This window comes from Suricata suricatta, chromosome 8 (assembly GCF_006229205.1).
Source record: "Suricata suricatta isolate VVHF042 chromosome 8, meerkat_22Aug2017_6uvM2_HiC, whole genome shotgun sequence".
Taxonomy (NCBI): Eukaryota; Metazoa; Chordata; class Mammalia; order Carnivora; family Herpestidae; genus Suricata; species Suricata suricatta.
This window is the reverse complement of record NC_043707.1, coordinates 1,341,598-1,361,488: the sequence shown is the minus strand read 5'-3', so window position 1 is coordinate 1,361,488 and position 19,891 is coordinate 1,341,598. Positions and strand designations below refer to the sequence as shown.

Below are 19,891 nucleotides of genomic sequence, written 5' to 3'. Positions count from 1 at the left end.
CAGTGACACGGGGACGCTGAAGGTGGTGATTCCGACCTGGGCGGGCGTGCTGTGAACGGTCAGGGGCTGTGACTCCCGCTCCGCCGCCGCTCGGGGAGGCCGCCTCCTTCCTGTCTTCCTTTTCTTTCTTTACACAATTTATCGCCATGCCCGACGTGGGGCTCGAACCCACAACGCCAGGACCCAGTTCTGCCAGACGCCCTCTTTCCATTTCCTGCAGGGGTCTGGGTGCCCCTGCTCCCGCACCTGCGGTGGGTCCGCCGCCTCGGTGCCTGGGGGAGGGGCTCCCACCCGAGCGTCCGGCTTGGGGTGCCACGCTGCAGTCCCTCTCCACGCCTCGCTCCCACGGTGGCCCGACGACCTCCCGCCCTCCTGGGCGGCAGTTGCGCAGCATTTCCTAGGCCTCTGCGGCCTGGCTTCCTGGGTGCCGTCCGTCTGCCCTGTGAGGGAGACTTGAGGGGAGAGGGTGGGGGGTGGGGGCGGAGAGCTGGGGTCTCTCTGCCGGGACGGGGGTGGCCTCAGGATAAAAGACCCTCTTGGGAACTTTCAAACATGGGACTTCGTGTTGCAGCCTGGCGTCCGAGCCGCCTTCCTGTGTGTCCCCCCCCCCCCCCGGCCCCCGCTCGCGCCGTCCTGGGTCCCTCTGGAGAGCCCAGGCTCGTCTCACGATCCAGCCCGTCAGCACCTCCCCTAACCGCGGCCGCGTCCCCGGATCACCGGATCCAACCCGGATTCCGGGGGCGGGAGGTGGATACCGCCCAGAGCATCACTGTGCCGGCCCTCGCCTGTGCACCCCCCGCCCCCGGGAGCGGGCCCGCAGGGGGGCCCCGGACGGAACGAGAGAGGGAGGACACAGACCGGAAAGGAGGCAGCAAACCTCTCCTTGTTCCCAGCGACCGGGTCCTAAGGAACCCAGACGCTGGCGCGCGTCCCGGACCCGGGATCAGTGAGAGAAATGCACTGTAGTCCACGTGCTACTCACAGCCTGGGAATCAAATTAAGATTCTTTCTTTCACAGGAGCACCCCAACCAGCAAAATACGTAGAAATTATCTTATCAGAAGCACAGGGGGCACCTGGGTGGCTCGGTCGGTTAAGTGTCCAACTCTTGCTTTTGGCTCAGATCATATCTCACGGTCCGGAGTCTGAGCCTCACGCCAGGCTGTGGGACAAGCATGGGTCCTGCTTGGGATGCTCTGCCTCCCGCTCGCCGCTCACGTTCTGGTCTCAGTAAACACGAAAGCGTGAAAACTGGAAAGAAAAACAGTAAGCGGGATTTCATTAAACTTTCACATTTCAAAAGACGTGTTTTTTTTTTAATTGGTAAGCTACAATGCAAAGTTTTAGAACTCAGAAAACAATTTAAAAACTTCAGGACTCGGACCAACGTCCTGCCCGTGAAGGTGAGGACGGACACGCAGGGGCGAGGGCGGCCCCCACAGGCGCTGCTCACGGTGTTACACTTCTGAGAATAGGGTTTTACAAGTTAGGCGTGAGGGGCGCCTGGCCCTGAGGAGAGCGCGTGCGCCCGAGCTGGGGGTCCTGAGCTCAGATCCCACACTGCGCACACAGCTCACTTAGAATAAAATTCTTAAGAACTTACACGTTCATACCGTGTGAACCCGCAGTTCTGCTCCCGAGAGTCGGCCGCAGCCACGAGGCCCACGTCCGCGCCAGGCAGCGGGGACAGCCCGGTGAGCGGACCGTGGCGGGGGCGGGTCCCGGGGCAACAGACCTTCAGCCCAAGAGGCACGAAGGACACACGCACCGCTGTGGGCGACGCCGAGGCCACCGAGTGCCCATGGGGCCCTGCAGCTTGGGGCTGGGGGGGCCACGCTGTCCGAACCACAGGGCTGTGCACTTTCTACGAGTCACAAGGCTGTTGGAGGAAAAGAGCCGTTGGTAAAGGCGCTGCACCAGCTAACACTGCGCGCCCCCGGGGCCTCCGGCCTGGACCGGGGTGGGGGGGGCGGGGGGGCCACAGAAGGAGAAAAAGGCATCAGCATCAAGAAGATGACAACCATCTAGGAAAAAAACCAACAAGGCTGATGGAAGGTTGTGACACAAGGTCTCTGGGAGCACTGACGACATGGTGAGGACACCCTTCCCCCATGAACTTGAGCATAACCCACGACCTGACAGGCTCTGGTTTTGACTCATGCTGGACAAGCTGCTCTCGTGACACGTGAGGGACTGCAAGGGGCCCCGCGGGCGCGGGGGGAGTCTGCTCCGTGAGCCCGGACATGTCCCCACACCCTCCGGGCTTGAGGGCAGCCCGCCACGGCCAGAGCCCAGCGCCGTGTCCACGCTCACGCCCATGGTGTATTCTGGCTCCCGTGCCACAGGGGACGTGACGGCACAAGGGTCTGTGCAGTTGGGACTCTGGGCTTGCTGTCCCTCCTGCCGGCACCTGAGGCACCCAGCTCTGCAGCCCTGCAGGGGACGGCGGGCAGGACGCTGCACGCACACATGCCTGGTGTACCCAGAGAAGCAGCTTTAAAATACAGACGAGAGCGCCCGGGAACTGAACGAGGTTGGCGGGGGCCAAACACGCACTTCACAAAACGGGACAGTCCGCCGGCTGACGGGCCCAAACCGCCACCACATCACTGACATTTGAGAAACAGGCCGTCGTCACTCCCCTTCAGGGCCGGGAACGGCCAGGACAGGGGTGTGGCGTGCGGCTCACTGCCCAGAGCACCCAGTGTCGCGACCCGAGGCCCGAGCCGGACGCCAGGGCAGCTTGGCCTCCGTGAGACCAGTGGCCGAGGCTGGTGCGCAGACAGCCCCGAACACCTCGGGGAGACCCTCAGGTGGCCAGCCACCAGCGTGGCGGGCGCGTCAAGGGACCCGGCAGCCAGGACAGGCCGCCTTGGGGGGCCGGGGACAGGCTGGTGTTGCTGAAACGCCCAGCCCCGGAGTTCTCAAGAAAAGTGTAGAAAACAGACCACCCAGGCCCTGCCTGGAATCTACGAAACCCCTCCCCATGTCACCCTCCCTGCCGGTGGCCCTTGGCCACCAACATGCTGAGTCCGAACTTTGCGCTGTGTAAACGAGTGTTTACCGTGTAAATTTCTGGGCGTGGACTTTCTCCTGGCAGATCTATAATTTCTCAGAACAGAGGCTGAGACACGGCCTGGAAATCAATCGGAGCTCGATAAAGGGAAAGATAAAGCTGCCCCGACCCCCAGGCATGGGCAGCGCAGGGGCGAGGAGTGGGGGAGGCTGGGGAGGGGCGCCCCAGCTGCCCACTGCCCTCTCCACAGGGCTGCTAGCCCGCCACCTCCCTCGGGCTTGAAGGGGGAGTCACAGTGCAATCCCCGAACCTCGGCAGGCCCTGCCTCTGGCGCCACCTCCACAGCCCAAGGGTCCCGGGGGGAGGCCGGCCCACACCCCGCCAGCCCCCGGGGAAGCGGGCATCCGGGCAGGCAGAGCAGAGGCTGGTGGATGAAGGCGCGGCCGGGTTCTGCCTGCTCAGCGGCCAGTGCCCTGCTGTCCGCCTTCTTCCCGGCCTGACCTGGGGCTGCCCGCAGGCCAGGCACTGGGCCACCATCCTGTGCAGAGCGAGGGGACCATGCCCCCACAATGGCTCTAGGGACAGCAGAGGTCCCAGAGCAGGTGGAGGCAGGCCTCTCAGCCACAAGGCTGGCCCCCAAGGCTGGGCCTCCCTGTGCGCCCTTCCCGGGAGGGGGAGGCACTGCTTTGGAAAACAAACACAAGGTGGCCAGCCGCCCGAGGTGTTCCTAGAAGAGCTGGGGGAGGAGGCGTGGCCAGACACCAACTGACCCTGAGGTCGCAGAAGCCCCAGGGAGTCCTAATGAGGACCCCACCCAGGCTGTTAGGAAATGGGCAGGGGGAGGGAAGGGGTGGTCAGCATGCCAGACCCAAGTCTTAACTCCCACGTGGCCATCGGCAGAGCAGGGAGGTCCCCCACAGCTGCCCGTGGGGGCCCCCCTCGGGGGCGGGGGGCTGGTCGAGCACTGGGGCCTCCTCTCCCGGCCTCCCCAAATGGTCCCGAGCACCAGCCCAGCACAGGCTGCTGCAGGGAAGACAGGAGAACCCCGCCCCCCACACGCTTGCTGCCCCAGCTCTGCCCCGCCCAGCCCTGCAGGGGGAGGAGAGGGGACCCGCTGGGCCCTCAGAGCTGCACCGCGAATCACCTTGAACACCGAAGGTGGTTTTGGGGTGAATGCGGACCCCCCTCGCCCGCCTCTCCCTTGTGCCGAGTGCACCGCGGGCATGTGGGGCTGACACTGGCGGCCGGGCGTGAGAGGGTTAATAGAACCCGGGCCAGCAGGGCTGGGCTGGCCTGCGGCAGGGTGCTGGCTGCCCGGCACTGGGGAAGTCAGAGGGCAGGAGCAGCCGGCCACGGCAGACGCACCCCTGCTCAGTCAGCCTGCAGTCCGCTCTGTACTCAGGATGGCCCTGAAGAGAGGTGAGGTGCCCCCACGCGCCCCAGCCCCTTGCTCTGGGGACAGCCATGCCTGTGAGCCCAGCCCGCCAGGGGTGGCCCCAGTTCGGTAAGGGCCGATGGGGGAAGTGTTGCCGCTGGGGTCCCAGAGCGCCTGTCCCCTCTGTCCTCCTCCACTCTGGCCCTGGGGCCCAGGACGGGGGTGCAGGGAACGGGTGAGCCGCACCCCCTGGGGCTCAGTGCCCCTGCGGGCGCTGGCGCATCCTCTGGCCTCACTGACTCCCCGAGCCTCCCAAGGGCCGGAGAGGCCGCTCCTGCGGGCAGCCCAGGGCTCAATGGAGGTTTTTGGGTGGTGCTGCTCTGAGGCCCAGCGCCCTTCATCCTAAAACGCCCCCGGCCCAGGTGAGGGGATGGCCCGGGGTCCCTGTGACTCTGCCCGTCCCCACACTGGTACCAACTCCGTCCTGGACAGAACCTGCACGTGCCACGGAACACGCACCTGAGGGCCCCCAATCTGGGAGCACCAGCTGGCCCTCGGGGTGGCGAGCACACCAGCCCCCACCCCGACTCAGGGCCTGCCCCAGGGAGCCCCCTCACGCTCCCGCCGGGCCCACCTGGCAGCCCAGCCTCGCTCGAGTGCCCACGTTGGGGATTCAGGCGGCCGCACAGCTCAACGGTCAGGGTTCTTCTGGAAGGGACACGGCTGCCCTGCCGGGCGGAGAGGGCGGTCGGCTTGCAGCCGGAGGGCCGCTGCCCCGTGTGGGCTCTCAGCTCCCACTTCCCCATGGCCTGGCGGGCAGCGTCTGCCGTCCCAGTGCCGAGCGGAGGCCTGGAACATTCCGTGTCTCGCTCACCCCAGGTTCACCTCCTCTGGCCCCTCTCCCTGCAGGAGGCCCGGCCCTGGCCGTGCTGCTGGTCTCCTGGGTGGTGCTGGGCCCCTGCGGCCTGGAGGGAGCGGAGCCCGGGGCTCTGGAGGAGGCCGTGAGCCAGCAGTGCCCGGCCGTGTGCACCTGCGGCCACGAGGACTACTCGGACGCGCTGAGCGTCTTCTGCAGCTCCAGGAACCTCACGCGGCTGCCCGATGGCATTCCGGACGGCGCCAGAGCCCTGTGGCTGGATGGCAACAACTTCTCATCCATCCCCGAGGCGGCCTTCCAGAACCTCTCCAGCCTGGGCTTCCTCAACCTGCAGGGCAGCGGGCTGGCCAGCCTGGAGCCGCGGGCCCTGCTCGGCCTGCAGGGCCTCCAGCACCTGCACCTGGAGCGGAACCAGCTGCGCAGCCTGGCGGCCCGCACCTTCCTGCACACGCCGGGCCTGGCCTCGCTCGGCCTCAGCAACAACCTGCTGGGCAGGCTGGACGAGGGCCTCTTCCAGGGCCTGGCCGGCCTCTGGGACCTCAACCTGGGCTGGAACAGCCTGGCCGTGCTCCCGGATGCCGCCTTCCAGGGCCTGGCCGGCCTGCGCGAGCTGGTGCTGGCGGGCAACAAGCTGGCCTACCTGCAGCCCGCGCTCTTCTGCGGCCTCGGCGAGCTCCGGGAGCTGGACCTGAGCAGGAACGCGCTGCGCGGAGTCAAGGCCAACGTCTTCGTCCAGCTGCCCAGGCTCCAGAAGCTGTACCTGGACCACAACCTCATCGCCGCCGTGGCGCCCGGCGCCTTCCTGGGCATGAAGGCGCTGCGCTGGCTGGACCTGTCGCACAACCGCCTGGGCGGCCTCCTGGAGGACACCTTCCCCGGCCTGCTGGGCCTGCACGTCCTGCGCCTGTCGCACAACGCCATCGCCGGCCTGCGGCCGCGCACCTTCAAAGACCTGCACTTCCTGGAGGAGCTGCGGCTGGACCACAACCGCATCCGGCAGCTGCCGGACAAGGCCTTCGAGGGCCTGGGCCAGCTCGAGGTGCTCGCGCTCAACCACAACCAGATCCGCGAGGTGGAGGCGGGTGCCTTCGCCGGCCTGCGGAGCGTGGCGGTCATGAAGCTGTCGGGGAACGGGCTGCGGGCGCTGCCGGAGCAGGTGTTCCAGGGCCTGGGCCGGCTGCACAGCCTGCACCTGGACGGCAGCTGCCTGGGCCGCGTGCGTCCGCTCGCCTTCGCCGGCCTCGCGGGGCTGCGCCGGCTCTTCCTCCGGGACAGCGGCATCGCGGCCGTGGACGAGCAGGGCCTGCGGGGGCTGGCGGAGCTCCTGGAGCTGGACCTCACCGCCAACCGGCTCACGCACCTGCCCGGCCAGCTCTTCCAGGGCCTCGGCAAGCTGGAGTACCTGCTCCTGGCCGGCAACCGGCTGGCGGCGCTGGCGGCGGACGTCCTGAGCCCCCTGCGGCGCGTCTTCTGGCTGGACCTGTCGCACAACCGCCTGGAGGCCCTGCCCGAGGACGTGCTGGCGCCGCTGGCGCAGCTGCGCTACCTCAGCCTCCGGAACAACTCCCTGCGGACCTTCGAGCCAAGCGCCCCCGGCCTGGAGCACCTGGAGCGCCTGTGGCTGGAGGGCAACCCGTGGGACTGCGGCTGCGCGCTCCGGGCCCTGAGGGCGCTGGCCCTGCGGCAGCCCGATGTGGTCCCCCGCTTCGTGCGGGCCGCGTCCGAGGGCGACGAGGGCCAGCAGCCCGTGTTCGCCTACAACAACATCACCTGTGCCAGCCCCGCCGCCGTCGCCGGCCTCGACCTGCGAGACGTGGCCGAGACCCACTTCGCTCACTGCTGCCCCCTGGCTCACGTGCCCGCTGGCAATTAAAAGCAATCTAACAGCGCGTGCGGCCGCCGGAGTGCGACTGGGGGAGGGGGAGGGGCAAGTTCCACCCCGGGTCCCTCTCCCGCACCCGCCCCTCCCCCGCCCCCGCACCTGAGGGCTGGCATCACCCCGGCACCTCAGCTGTCCTCCTCAGGCAGCGGCCACGATGGGCCCTGGTCCTGGGAAGCTGGGCCACAGCCGAGGTGGCCTCTCTTCCCGGCCAGCGGGGACGCCGGTCCTTGCTCCCAGACAACCCCCTCAGCAGCGCCTCCTTCGCCATCCTCCCCACACCCAGAAGCATCTATCCCTGGCGCACCTGTCCCCGTCCCTTGACCCCCAGGAAGGGGGACTGGAGGTTGCCCTGGACCTCACTCCTCTCCCCTGCTCCAGCTCTGCCCCGCCCCCACGGCAGGAGGGACTGAGCCTCCCCGACCGCACGTGCCTCCCCCACCCGGCCACCACCCTGGACCCAAGCGTCTCCAGGGGCCTCAGGGCCAGGGCTGCCCGCAGGGGAGCATGACACGCAACACAGAGCCAGGATTAGGGCAGAATAGTCTGGAAACATCAGACCTGTAACTGCGTCGGCGGAACAAGTTTAATTGTGGGTTCATCTTAAGCGAGGAGCTCAGCGCCTCACGAGATGCTCCCTCCTGTCACGGCCGCTCCCAGGGCCCCGAGGGCAGCGGAGGCCCCTGCAAACTTCCCAGACACGCGGGCTTTGTGGCCCAGGAGCAGCCGGGCCGGGGTCCGGGGCGCGTCAGCACCGCGAGGGGCAGCGGGACCGTGCCGTCGGGGGCACAGCTCAGGCCACCAGGCCCCACGTCTCCTCCCGTGCCGGCCACATGCCAACCTGGGGGCGCCACTCACTGGCTCCAGGGGCAGGGCTGAGGTGGGGAGATGCCGGCACCACACCCCCTCTGCTTGGGTCTTCGTGTGGGAGGCCGGGGGACCCAGGCGGGGCACTCCAGTCAGAGGAGCCGAGCAGGTGCCTCAGTCAGAACTTTCTGGGCTATGGACAGGAGCGCGGGGAAGGCGGGACTCTCAGGGAACTCCCGGATGAAGTCTCTACCCTCCTCCAGGCTCCTAGTGAGCTCGGGGTCCAGAGGCACGGAGCCTGCGAAGGGAAAGGGGAGGGACAGTGAGGGGCCATGAGGGCACTGGGGAGGGGCCCTGCCAAGGCGCCCCTAGGCCCCCGATGCACTCACCCAGGAAGGGGACTCCGGCGTGGCAGGCCAGCTCCTCGCCGCCTCCCCGGGAGAAGACGTGGGTGCACTCCTACGACAGAGGCCATGCTCCGTCCGGAAGGGCTCCCCCCGCCAGGACTGACCCCCTCCAGGGCCATGGCCCCGCGCGGTCCCCACGCTCACCGCGCAGTGCGGGCACACGAAGCCACTCATGTTCTCCACCACGCCGAGCACCTGCAGCCCCGCCTTCCTGCAGAAGGTCAGCTCCCGCCTCACATCCCCCACGGACACCGCCTGAGACCGAGGACGACAAGGCTGTGGCCGGCGGGTCACTATGCCGGGCCCCGGGGAGGGTCCCAGACCTCCCACAGGCTGAAGGAGCTCACGGGGTACCTGGGGCGTGGTGACCACGAGGGCCCCCAGGGGACCATAGGGGCGCAGGGCATCCACAGTGGCCATGTGCTCGTCAGACGTCCCCGGAGGCGTGTCCACGACCAGGTAGTCCAGCTGTCCCCAGGCCACGTCACACACAAACTGCCTGATCAGTGCTGCAGCGACCAGGGAGGCCGGGGTCTCGGGGCGTCGCCCAGCACCCGCTTCCATCACAGAGGCTGCCCAGCGGCAGCATGCCAGTGGGTCCCCGCAGGGGGTGGGGTGTGGGTAGCACTCAAGGAGGCTCCTTCCCAGGGCCCAAGACTCTCGCTCAGGACTCAGCCAGGAGCTGTGACCCTGCTGGGGGGGGGGGGGTCTGTGCCCGGACCCAGGTACACCTCAAGCCTAGAGCAGGAGAGGAGGCGCGCCCCAAAGCAGCCCCCAGCGCCGAGCCTGCCGGGGCAGAAACCCCAGGGCACAGCTGCGGAGGGCCTGTGGTGAGCAGCCTGCTGTGCGAGTCCCCGCCTTCACCAGCACCGTCCTCAGGGAGCAGCGGGGACAGGAAGGGAGGCTGGCGGCCCCGACCCCCATTACCGTTCTTCTTGGGGCCCCTCCACACAACCGCCTCGTCTGGGTTCTCCAGCAGGAAGCCCACCGACATGAGGGAGATGCTCTGCTCCTGGTCCACATAGACGGGCACCCAGCCGCTGTCACACTGGTGCACAGCCCTGCCCTGTGCCCGAAGCATGCGGGGGATGCTGGGACCACACAGGTCCACGTCGAGGATCCCCACCTGCAAGGAGGCGGGACGTTCACGCGGAGGCGGGGCCTCCCCGGGGCAGGGGCCGCGGTGGGGGGTGCTCACCTTCTTGCCCGCGTGGCGCAGGGCCAAGGCCAGCTGCGTGGAGATGGTGCTTTTCCCGACCCCACCCTTTCCTGAGAGGACGAGGATGATGTGCTGGACGCTCGCCATGTTTCCAGTCTCTAGCCGGGAGGGGGGAGGGCAGAGGACCCCCTTCGTGCCAGACGCTCTTCAAGGCTCACTCACCCAGGGGTTCCACGCCCCCAATTCTGAGACCTGCCCCTCCTCCCGATATCAGCAAACACTCCAGGTGGGAGGTCTTCCAGCCGTCCAGCCCCAGGCTTGACTCTCGGGTTCCCTGCCTGCGGCCAGGACAGGCCCCAAACCGCCCCCTCTACATTGCACACCTGTGAGCGCGCGGGCGCGCGCACACACACTTGGCTCCCATGTGGCCAATGAGCCGAGGCTGCCGGCTCCCAGCTGATTCCAGTGAGAAACAGGCAAGAAACGAAGACAACGGGGAATGGCAAGCTCATCATTACAGACAAGAGGTGCATCCGCGCTGGGGCGGCCCCTACCCCCACTCCCAAAACCCAGGACTGATCTGTGGGTGCTCCGCCTGCTTTCCTGGGGTCAGCAGCACCACCCCGGGTGTCCGGCCTCCACTGCTCGGGAAGGACGCTTCTGGCTCCGGGGACCGGAACTGCCTCAAACACACGTGGGTGCACAACCACCTCTCTGGCTCAGACCTTGCTGTAAACCCCACGCACATTAGGGCGGCCTTGGCCGCACCTGTGTCCTTGGATTTCCCCCCCCCCCCCCCCCCGCGAGGGCCCAGGCCCAACAACTGTAGGTCCCTGCCTGCCGCTGGCCGCTCTGCCCCAGCTCTCTTTTCAGTGAGCCTGAAATGTCACAGAATTTTCGCCACCCCAAGGCCTCTGCAAGACCCTCGCGTTGTTGCTTCAGTGCTCTCTGTACCTCAGCATCCAGACTCCTGCCCAGTCTCCCAACTAGCGACTTTCCCCGTCACTCTCTGCGAGCCTGGGGCCTCGGGAAGGCTCAACAAACGATGCACTGATACCGTCCCTGCCAGACCCTCCAGAGATAGGTTCAAAGGCTCCTGCCTCCAAAACCTCCCCAGGAAGAACCGAGAGGGACAACTGGCCCGGCTCCTGACGGGTCCTTGTCACAAAGTCACAAAATCCCTGCCCCAGGTGTCCCCCGCGCACGGGTCCCGGAGCTGAGCACGACTTCAAGTCGCGCGCGGCAAGGCGCCGCTACCAAGAGCCTCCTGAGCACGCACCGGGCTGCAGCGCTCCGCCCCGCACGCCTCTTCCTCGGCAGGAACCCTTAGGAAGCCACCGCAACACTTCCCGCAGAACCAGAAGAACGTCCCGGTTCGTGTTAGGACCCGCGTTTAAGCCAAGCTTCTACGGGAACGTCGGTTACAACCCGAGCCTCCGACTTTCGGCACCGGCAGGCCCCCGAATCGGACGCACGGGGTGCAGCACGAGGACACCTGCCCGCCCGGGGCCTGAAAAGTCGGGGCCGCGCCCCGCAGCTGTGCGCCGGGCCCTCCCGCGGCTGCAGACCCACGCGCTCACCCGCCGCTGCCTCCATCCTGCCGCGCCCCGCGGCCGCCTTCCGCTTCCCGTACGCAGCGGCCGCCCCCCGCCGTTTGATAGGGCCACTAGCGCGTCGGTCGACCAATCACGTCTCACCTAATGTGCACGCAGGTTCCGGTGCGAACGACAAACCGGAGATGGACTCACTTCGGTGTTAATCCCTTCCTCGCCCTGCGTCCAATGGGCGCACGGCCCCCCCCCCCCGACGGCTTGAGGTATGACCAATAGGGACGTCGAATCAGGATTGACAGGTCCTGCAGCGTGTCGGCAGGAAGTATGTGCCCCCGCCCCCCGCCCAGGGCCGCCTGCGCTCGCCAGCGCCCGGCCGCAGCAGCGGGGCCAGTGCGGCGCGGGGGGCGGGGATTGTTTACGTCTCGTTCCGGAGCCGAAAGTAGGTCACGGCCGCCCGGCGGAGCGCGGCGGCGACGGCAGGTGAGGGGCGGCGGGTGGCATCCGCGCCCGCTGGTCTGGCGGTACCTCTGGCGGCGGGGTCCCCGGTGCGCCTTTGTTCGTGGGGGCGGCGGTGCCAAGAGGCCCCGTCGGAATTCCCGCCACCGCGCGGCAGCGGACATCCGCGGGCCCGGTTCGGGAGTGCGTCGCCTGCTGTGCGCTACTGCGGGGCCAACACCTGCTCCGGGCGGGCGGGGGCGCCTGGGCTCCGGAAGCTCTCGGTGCAAGGGACCGACTGGACGGTTACAGAAGCCGGCAGGGGAGCTGCGAGCCCAGGAACGGAGGGGAGGGCATTGCGGGCCAAGGGCAGGGCAGGGGTAACAACTGCAGCGGGGCCCTGTGACTTGTGGAAGCACAGGTGAACCTGATAGATGTTGCGAAAATTTGCGTTTTCTGTTAATGATGCAAAACTGGAAGAGTTTCAGGGTTTGTTAAGAGTTCACATTTTTAAGATTTGTATTTCTAAACAGCTTGGTTGTAATGAGTGAAGTGGGGGGAGCCAGAATGAAGGTGAGCGGGGGTCAGGAAGTCGGGGCGACCGCAGGGATGGAGAGGTGATCAGGCCCCTGGCTTGGAGGTGATGTGGGGCTTAGGCTACCGCCCAAGGAAGGAAAGGGGTGTTCAGGATGACTGCGGTGGGTTTGGCATGAGGAACTGGGAGGTTGGAGATGCCATTTGTCAAACTGGACGACAGAGGAGGAGCCCGGCAAGGTTTGAGATGCCTGAGGGACAGGCAGGCTGGACAGCGGGGCTCAGTAGGCCGAGCTCAGAGGGGCTGAGACACACACTCGGGAGTCATGGGTGTCTGGATGGCGTTCTGCGCTCTCTGCCTGGCTTTTATCAAGGTGCTTGCACCCTGGAGGGAGGCGTGAGGTCGGGAAGAGTGCCAGAGCCCGGGCGGGGCAAGCATGTGGCTCACAAGAGTGGCCACCTTGAGACGATTCTGGGGCCGCTGGCAGAGGACGGAGCGAAGGAGCTGCTGCCGCAGATCTTCTCCGCTCAGAGCCGCCGTCTTCTCGCAGATCCTGTCCGCCATGGCGAGGCGCCCTCGCAGCAGCACAGCTTGGCATTTCGTCTTGAGTGCTGCCCGCCGAGATGTGGAAACCCGTGCTGTGGCTCTGGCAGGGAGCGCAAACTGGGGCTACGACTCTGATGGGCAGGTAGGTCCTGGCAGGGGAGATGGGCATGGCTGGACCAAGGGGTCAGGACGCCCAGGGTGGGCACTGCCTGAGCCAGGACCGAAAAAAGATGGCCCAGAGGGCACAGGAATGGGGTTTTCTATCTCCCAGTCGAGCTGCGCTCACGCAGGCTGTTTATCTTGGTTAAAGACCCATGCGGGTCCTGGGTCGGCAGAACCCAGCGCAGATGCTGCATCCTTCTCTGTCCTCCTCAACAGAAGCTTCTGTTTCACTTACTGGACCATTTTCCAAACGTAGCTATCGTTAACCTACTGTGCGTGCTTCTGCCCGGACAGGTGTGCATTTGACATTTGTGTGAACGTGCACCTGTGTGTAGAAACACTTCTGATTCCTGGAGATCAAAGCTCCAGAACCTTCCCTCACTTGGAAACTCCAGAGCTCCGGGAGGTGTCCACAGAGCGGCTCAACTGTTTGGGGTGCAGGGTCCCTGGCGCACCCGAGCGCCTCACTGCACCCGCCCCAGCCAGGCCAGGATAGGGCAGCTGGGCCGAGCGGCCACTTTGCCTGTTGGGCTGGGCTTCCCGAGCCTCTTCAAGGCGGGCAGGGGTTTGGTTCTGCCCCGAGTCCTCTCTGGCTTCCTGAAGGGGTGATGCTTGGGTGACTTGGCTCTGCCACGTCACAGCCGCCCTGCCGTGTTGCCCCGGCCCAGCCAGGTGTTCTGGGAGGACCTGGAGGCTGTGGTTCTGAGTTGGGGCTGCCCCGGGCCCCTCCCTGCATTCCTGTCCTGCCCCCAGCTGCCCTGTGCCTGCACATGACCCAGAGCACTCTGGTCAGCCAGGCCCCGCCTTCGCCAGCTCATCACTGGAAGATGTGCGTGTTCAGGGGCCAGAGCATAGCATCTGACACACGTGTGTTGCTTGTCTGTCACTTGCTAGGCCTGGAGTCCTGGGCTGTGTGGGTGGGCGTGTCACCATGAGCACCTCTCAAGGACTCAGGTGTGTGACCCTGGCTCCTGACTGAGGAGGAAGGGGGCTGGGGTCGGCCTCTGGCCAGCAGAGCCAGTCCGCCCTGGCTTTCGGGGGATTGGCACTCCAGGGCAGTGGGGTGCCTTGGGCCTCCTGTATGCCTTTCGTATCGCTGACTGAAGTTTCTCACTCTGTTGGTCGGTCTCTGCCGCACAGCCTCTGTGGGGCCAGCTTGTGGCCCAGATGTAACAGAGAAGGAACAGGGACCGGGTTCTCTTGCGGGGCTTATGTCGCAGTGGGAGGAGGGACAGGGAGCAGAGCGAGGGAGGGAGGGGCCGGAAGAGCCTCTTCGAAGTGACCTGTGGAAACTGCAGTCTGGAGGCAGAGAGGCACGCACCCCGACCCTGAAGGAGACAGATGGACATGACCCCTCTGGGGGTGTTGGGGGGGCTGCCTGGGTGGCTCTGACAGGGGGCGTGGGCCTTCTGCTCGGAGCGGTGGGGTGCTGAGGTGTGGCAGGCCCTGCCCGGGTGTGAGTAAGAGCAGCCGGCCTGCGGTGTGGAGGGCGGTGCATGCGTGGGGGACCATGGAGCAAGAAGAGGGCCCAGGGTCCAGGAGCAGGGCTGGAGGGTGAGGCCGGACCAGGATCCCAGCTGGGCCAAGGACCCAGACAGGCTTGCAAAGATGGTGTGCACTCTGGGCGCTGGACCCCAGACCCTTTTGGTTTGGCCTGGGGGGCCACAGCTAAGGCGCGTGGCCAGAGACCCGTGTCTTTGGAAGAGGAAAAGCTTCTCTGTGCAGAAAGCATCCCTAACTGGCTCTGGGTCACCATTAGGCCCTCAAGACTCAGAGCCTGCGCTGTGAGGACCAGGCCACCTCAGGCAGGGGCCACGCATCCACTCGGTGTGTCCCTGCCGTTGTGCAGGCTCAGCGTGGGCACACGGTCCCCAGGGCTCCAGGGTCCCTCACCGAGTGGACAACAGGCGCATAAGCTTTGGCATGGCGAGGGGTGCCTGCTGGAGTCCAGCTGCCTCTTGCCGGCAGAGCCTTCGTGGGGCTGCCCTCGGGAGGGGTTGTGGTGCGTCCTCAGCCTAGAAGTTGCCAACATAGAGAGTAAGAAGCGGTTGAACGGCAGGTGGCTCCTGGCGGCTCCATGTCAGCTGGACGCCCAGGCCTCCGGTGCAGGGCCCTGAGCCCACTGCCAGGAGGCTGGAGCTGTCTAGGGTCACTTAGGTGGTGCTGGGAAGGGGTGGGCAGTGCCTGTGTGGGGGACCCGGGAAGCCCTGAGGCCAAATCCCTGGGTCCCATCCTTGGGGATCAGAGCGGCTGACCTGCAGGCCCGGGAATGGTGGGTGGAGGGTGCTCAGATCGGAACAGCCAGGCTTTCTTTCCCTCCCAGCACAGTGACTCCGACTCGGACCCCGAGTCCTCGGCCCCGCCGCCACCCATCCCCAGTGCTGTGCCTGTGACCGGGGAGTCCTTCTGTGACTGTGACAGTCCAAGCGAGGCCTCTTTCTGCAACAGCCTGCACGCAGCGCACCGGGGCAAGGACTGCCGCTGTGGCGAGGAGGATGAGCGTGAGCGCCCCGGGGGCCTGAGTCGGGGTGCCGGGGGGCGCCCGGGGCCAGCCTGTCCTCCAGCCCCGGCCTTCCCCCTTGCAGATTTTGACTGGGTGTGGGATGACCTGAATAAGTCCTCGGCCACCCTGCTGAGCTGTGACAACCGCAAGGTCAACTTCCACACGGAGTACAGCTGTGGTACGGCGGCCATCCGGGGCACCAAGGAGCTGGGGGAGGGCCAGCACTTCTGGGAGATCAAGATGACCTCTCCCGTCTACGGCACCGACATGGTGAGCGGCCAGGGGCACTGCTGCAGCCCGTGTCCCCCAGCCCCCCGCCAGCTCTCCCCAGGTGACCTGCTGTCCCTGCCCCGCTCTCCCCAGATGGTGGGCATTGGGACGTCAGACGTGGACTTGGACAAGTATCACCACACGTTCTGCAGCCTGCTGGGCAGGGATGAGGACAGCTGGGGCCTCTCCTACACAGGTGCGCAGGGTGCTGCCACGGTGGGGGGCAGGGGCGCGGCGGGGAGGGAGCAGGGGCAGCGCGGCTCATCCCCTGCCCCCCCAGGGCTCCTCCACCACAAGGGCGACAAGATGAGCTTCTCGTCGAGATTTGGGCAGGGCTCCATCATCGGTGTGCACCTGGACACCTGGCACGGCACCCTGACCTTCTTCAAGAACAGGAAGTGCATAGGTGAGGGCGGCCGGGAGCCTGGCCTGGGCCCAGCACCCCAGGCTTCCCGAAGGGCTGTCCTCGAAGAGGCCCCGGGGCCCCGGGGTGGCCGGTCTGCACTCACGCCGTGCCCCCTGCTCCCGCAGGCGTGGCGGCCACCCAGCTGCAGAACAGGAAGTTCTACCCGATGGTTTGCTCCACGGCGGCCAAGAGCAGCATGAAGGTGATCCGCTCGTGCGCCAGCGTCACGTCCCTGCAGTTCCTGTGCTGCTACCGCCTGCGCCAGCTGCGGCCCGACTCCGGGGACACGCTGGAGGGGCTGCCGCTGCCGCCCGGCCTCAAGCAGGTGCTGCGCCACAAGCTGGGCTGGGTCCTGAGCATGAGCTGCGGCCGCCACAAAGCCCCCACACCCTCACCCAAGGCCAAGGCCGATCCCAGTGGCTCCGAGACCCGGCGCTGCCAGAGGAAGCGCTGCCGACGGACCTAACTCATTTTCCAACGAAAACTGCTTTTCCAGGCCAAGGTGGCATGTCCTCTTGGCGCCCCCTTTGGGCCACGTTCCAGGGCAGCAGGCAAGGGCAGAGCCGAGGTGCGTCGCCCCCAGCCGTCCCTGCTGCCTGAGGCTGGGATGGGCCCTGTGATCCTGAGAGCAGGACTGTCCAAGGGCACCTGCTTCCTGCGCCGGGTGTGGGGGACACGGTCACAGGCAGCGCCGTGGCTGCCACCAACGTGGGCTCTTTCTTAACTTGCTTTTGCATGCTGTCAGCTGCGGCGCCTCCTGTCCGAGGTGGAAACGACCCTAATAAACCTGGCGTTTGTGTAACGCCTCGCGGTGGTGGTGGGACTGTCTCTCGTCAGGTCTGGTGGCCGCACAGCGCTTCGGGGAGGACTGGGTTCTCTGTCCCCCCCCCGGAGACCTTGTCTGCCTGTCCCTGCATGGCTGGCGTGTGTCTTCCTCCTTCTGACCACTCCACTGGGGCACCGGATGCACAGCTGCCGGGGACAGGACCCTGGGCGTGGGAGCCCCACCCCCAGACCCCTTCATCTCCATCTGGCCCAGGGGCTCCTGCTCCTCCCAGCACCCTCCCCCTCAGGGCCAGGGCCACAGACCTGACTGAGCACCCCGCCCCGGCCCGTGCAATGTTCTGCTTCCCTCCCTTGGCCCCGGGCAGTTGCCAGTTAATCTGCTGGGTCGGGCGGAGGGTGTTCTGTCCCACCTGCAGGCGCCAGATGCCCTGGTCAGGAGCCCAGGTCCAGCAAGAGCTCGGGGCTGGCGGTGGTCAGGAAGAGGCAGATGCGGCGGGCAAGGTCAGGCCCCACCCTGCGGGGCCGCGCACCGCGGCCCGTCCTCACCGGGAGGTCAGCCAGGAGGGCCATGCGCTCCTGCTCCGAGCTGCAGGCCACATACGCCTAGGGCAGGCGCGGGGATGAGCAGGGCGGTTCCGGGGACCTGGCTCCACCCCCTGGGGGGTGCAGGGGACTCACCTGCTGCAGAAGGCGGGGGGATGGGAAGGCAGTGACTATGGCATCAGCCACGGCCGGGCTGACCCGGTTGAACTGCCTGATCTGCTGCCACCAGACCCCCCGAAGCCCTGTGCCATCTCTTGCCACTCGCTGGCCCCCTGCCCAGCGTCCAGCCGCACAGAAGGAAAAAGGATGGGACTCCTGGTATCGCCTACAGACAGGGAAGGGTCCAGAGAAGCTTCTAGAAACTTCTTGTCTTCTGAATGTCCCACTCTCCCATCTCGACAAAGCTCTCAGCTTTCTCTGCTCCCAAAAAGATCACAGAGATACCCACCCTCCAGGTGCTCCTGCCCCCCCCCCCCTGCAGCCACCAGTCAGGGTCAGGGTCACGCACTTGAAGGGGCGCTGTGCAAAGGCCTTGGTGAGGGCGCACACGTGCCGACTCAGCTCCTGCCAGGAGGCCACCAGCAGCACATCCAGGTGTGCCCAGAGCTGCAGGAGCATCAGGGCCTGAGGATGTGAGCCCACGGAGTGGGTCAGAGGAGGTCACCCTCGGGGACACCCACCTGAGCCCAACCCCACCTGTCCTCCAGGGACCAAAATCAGGGCTGTGGGGCCTTGGAAGGCAGCTCAAACGCCAGGATCAAGGCCAAACAGCTCACCCCCCCCCCCCAACCAGCCTTCACCTCCTCCACCCTGGGCCCACTGAGTGCCAACGCCGCACAGGCTGCTGCCGCCGGAGTCTCTGGCTGCCGCGTCTCCTGGCTGCTGCTGGGCTGCTGAGACCTGAGCAGAGGTGACCGTCCCTTGGCTCACGACACCCTGCCATTCCCACCCTCCTTCAGTTCTGCTCCCCCCCCCTGCCCCGCCCACGGAAGGGGGTCAGCTGTGTCACGGCCACCCCCAGCCCTCACCTTTCCCCTGAACCCTCCCATCCCAGCCGGGACTACTAAAGGCGTGAGGGTGACCCGTACCACAGGTGGGCCCCCGGCCCGATGACGGCTACGTGGGGCCTGGCTGGGCTCTCAGAAGGGATCCACGGTACCGAGCAGGCTGGGCCACAGGGCTGCAAGCCGAGGTTGAACACAGCTGTTTTGGGGGCTGTGGCAGGCAGGACCCCCAGGCCACCGGGCCACCGCCAGTTTGCAGACAGAGGAGAAGTGAGCTTGCGAGTGACTCGGTGGTCCTGGGAAAAACGCACCCTGTCTTCTTCTTGCCCCCCAGCCAGCTCCTGCCAGAAATCAGCTTCAAGCTTCTAGCAAAGCAGAGACCTATAGAAGTCCTGGGCACATCCCGGGCACCGAGAAGAGCAAGACTGAGGCCCCAACCCCCACTCTTTCTGCTCTGTCTCTGCACCCCAGCCTGCCATCTGCCTGGCACACAACACGTGCTTGATCAAAGCTTCACAAGCGACACCAAGACCTACAAAGAGTCTCACCGAACGTCTCCGTCTCTGACTTCTTGGTCGCTTCTTCAGGGAACCTTCCTTATCCCAACTGTGACCCTCCAGAAACAGCTGTGGCTCCCATCCGCTCCCAGGCCAAGAACCCACCTGGCTTCCCCATCCCGCCCATAACCACTCAACAGCTGCTGATGACAACTCTGCGCCGGTGCCCGCCCTGTCCAGCCCCTCTCTCATTGAGCAGGGAAGAGTGACAGGCAGAACCACTCCCCAGAGCTAAGGAAGCCAGCCCCTCGAGATTTCTGGGGGACCAGTGCCCCCACAAGAGCACCTGGGTCAGCTGGGCGATGCCCTGCACAAACTCCTTGGGCTCCAAGAGCAGCAGGAGATCCTGGTCATCCGCAGCCCACGTCTCAGAAGGCGCCTGTGGGGACATCCAAGGGGCCCTGCTGCCCACCCTCACCCTCCCGTGGCCCACGGCCCTGCCTTGGGCACCCCAGCGGCTCTGAGGCTTGCGACCAGTCAATCCCAGGCTCCATCAGGACTTCTCTACCGAAAACCCATGTCCCATCACCTGCCCAGACCACGGCGAGTGGACTTCTAGATCTAGGGACAGAAGCCCCGGGACTTAACCAACTTGGGCCCCGCCCACTCGGTGCTCCTCCTCCCCCATTTACTGGTCTGCAAAATGCACAGCATGTGTCGAGTCTCGGACTTAAATCACTCAGGCTGAGGCTGTCCTCTGTACGAACCACGGCACTCACAGAGCGGGGGCAAGGGTCCGGCTTCGCTCTGGTCCACCGGAGGCTGCGGGCCGGGTGCTGGGGTTCCAGGTGGTACTCACAGCCCAGGGTGCTCAGGGCCTCCAGCAGTACACTGGCGCCAGCATCTTCTAGAACGGCTGCGAAGGGCCGCAGAAACAGAGCGGTCACTACTTCTTGCCCCGCGCGCAAGGCCACACCCCGGTCGCCCCCAGGCCACGCGAGTCCCCGCTGGGAAACCCGCGCCAATTCCTGGCCGGGAGGAGGGCTCGGGGGCGCCGCCCTCCCTGGGGCGCACGCAGGGTGGGCTCTGGGCGCCGCGGCCACTGCCCGCGCCCGCCCGCACCTGGGTCCAC

General features: G+C 66.3%; 4 protein-coding genes and 1 long non-coding RNA gene across 11 annotated transcripts in view; 2 read left to right on the top strand and 3 right to left on the bottom strand.

Annotated features, from left to right (window-relative positions):
* Positions 1 to 864: 864 nt before the first annotated feature.
* On the bottom strand, positions 865 to 5,018 carry LOC115297914. Its single transcript, XR_003911520.1, has 3 exons — positions 3,064 to 5,018; positions 1,603 to 1,878; positions 865 to 1,250 (listed from the first exon to the last, which is right to left on the bottom strand). It is a non-coding gene; the product is annotated as an uncharacterized LOC115297914 (long non-coding RNA).
* On the top strand, positions 4,361 to 7,156 carry IGFALS (insulin like growth factor binding protein acid labile subunit). Its single transcript, XM_029946098.1, has 2 exons — positions 4,361 to 4,434; positions 5,300 to 7,156. Exons 1-2 carry the CDS (start codon positions 4,419 to 4,421, stop codon positions 7,138 to 7,140), a joined length of 1,857 nt encoding a protein of 618 aa, XP_029801958.1. The 5' UTR covers positions 4,361 to 4,418; the 3' UTR covers positions 7,141 to 7,156.
* A 558-nt stretch (positions 7,157 to 7,714) lies between these two features.
* On the bottom strand, positions 7,715 to 11,207 carry NUBP2 (nucleotide binding protein 2). 6 transcript variants are annotated; one of them, XM_029946104.1, is made up of 7 exons: positions 11,100 to 11,207; positions 9,559 to 9,677; positions 9,288 to 9,426; positions 8,715 to 8,869; positions 8,505 to 8,636; positions 8,343 to 8,412; positions 7,715 to 8,251 (listed from the first exon to the last, which is right to left on the bottom strand). In XM_029946104.1, exons 1-7 carry the CDS (start codon positions 11,113 to 11,115, stop codon positions 8,106 to 8,108), a joined length of 777 nt encoding a protein of 258 aa, XP_029801964.1. In that variant the 5' UTR covers positions 11,116 to 11,207; the 3' UTR covers positions 7,715 to 8,105. The 6 variants fall into 6 exon arrangements, with proteins under 6 accessions (XP_029801964.1, XP_029801961.1, XP_029801965.1 ...); XM_029946101.1 differs by having other exon boundaries at positions 9,288 to 9,486; positions 11,100 to 11,206; XM_029946105.1 differs by having other exon boundaries at positions 8,505 to 8,615; positions 11,100 to 11,206.
* A 203-nt stretch (positions 11,208 to 11,410) lies between these two features.
* SPSB3 (splA/ryanodine receptor domain and SOCS box containing 3) lies at positions 11,411 to 16,735 on the top strand. Of its 2 annotated transcripts, none has more exons than XM_029946099.1 (7): positions 11,411 to 11,552; positions 12,593 to 12,730; positions 15,074 to 15,251; positions 15,336 to 15,523; positions 15,617 to 15,719; positions 15,804 to 15,929; positions 16,055 to 16,735. In XM_029946099.1, exons 2-7 carry the CDS (start codon positions 12,605 to 12,607, stop codon positions 16,393 to 16,395), a joined length of 1,062 nt encoding a protein of 353 aa, XP_029801959.1. In that variant the 5' UTR covers positions 11,411 to 11,552; positions 12,593 to 12,604; the 3' UTR covers positions 16,396 to 16,735. The 2 variants fall into 2 exon arrangements, with proteins under 2 accessions (XP_029801959.1, XP_029801960.1); XM_029946100.1 differs by lacking the exon at positions 11,411 to 11,552 and adding an exon at positions 11,910 to 11,928.
* Positions 16,736 to 16,816: 81 nt separating this feature from the next.
* EME2 (essential meiotic structure-specific endonuclease subunit 2) overlaps positions 16,817 to 19,891 on the bottom strand; it is a 3,640-nt gene continuing 565 nt past the window's right edge. The window contains exons 3-9 of the mRNA XM_029949377.1: positions 19,539 to 19,787; positions 19,106 to 19,198; positions 18,347 to 18,603; positions 18,059 to 18,158; positions 17,767 to 17,882; positions 17,394 to 17,583; positions 16,817 to 17,318 (exon numbers count right to left, since the gene is read on the bottom strand). Coding sequence (XP_029805237.1) covers positions 17,148 to 17,318; positions 17,394 to 17,583; positions 17,767 to 17,882; positions 18,059 to 18,158; positions 18,347 to 18,603; positions 19,106 to 19,198; positions 19,539 to 19,787 — 1,176 coding nt within the window. The 3' untranslated portion in view covers positions 16,817 to 17,147. The remainder of the gene's footprint in view (positions 17,319 to 17,393; positions 17,584 to 17,766; positions 17,883 to 18,058; positions 18,159 to 18,346; positions 18,604 to 19,105; positions 19,199 to 19,538; positions 19,788 to 19,891) is intronic.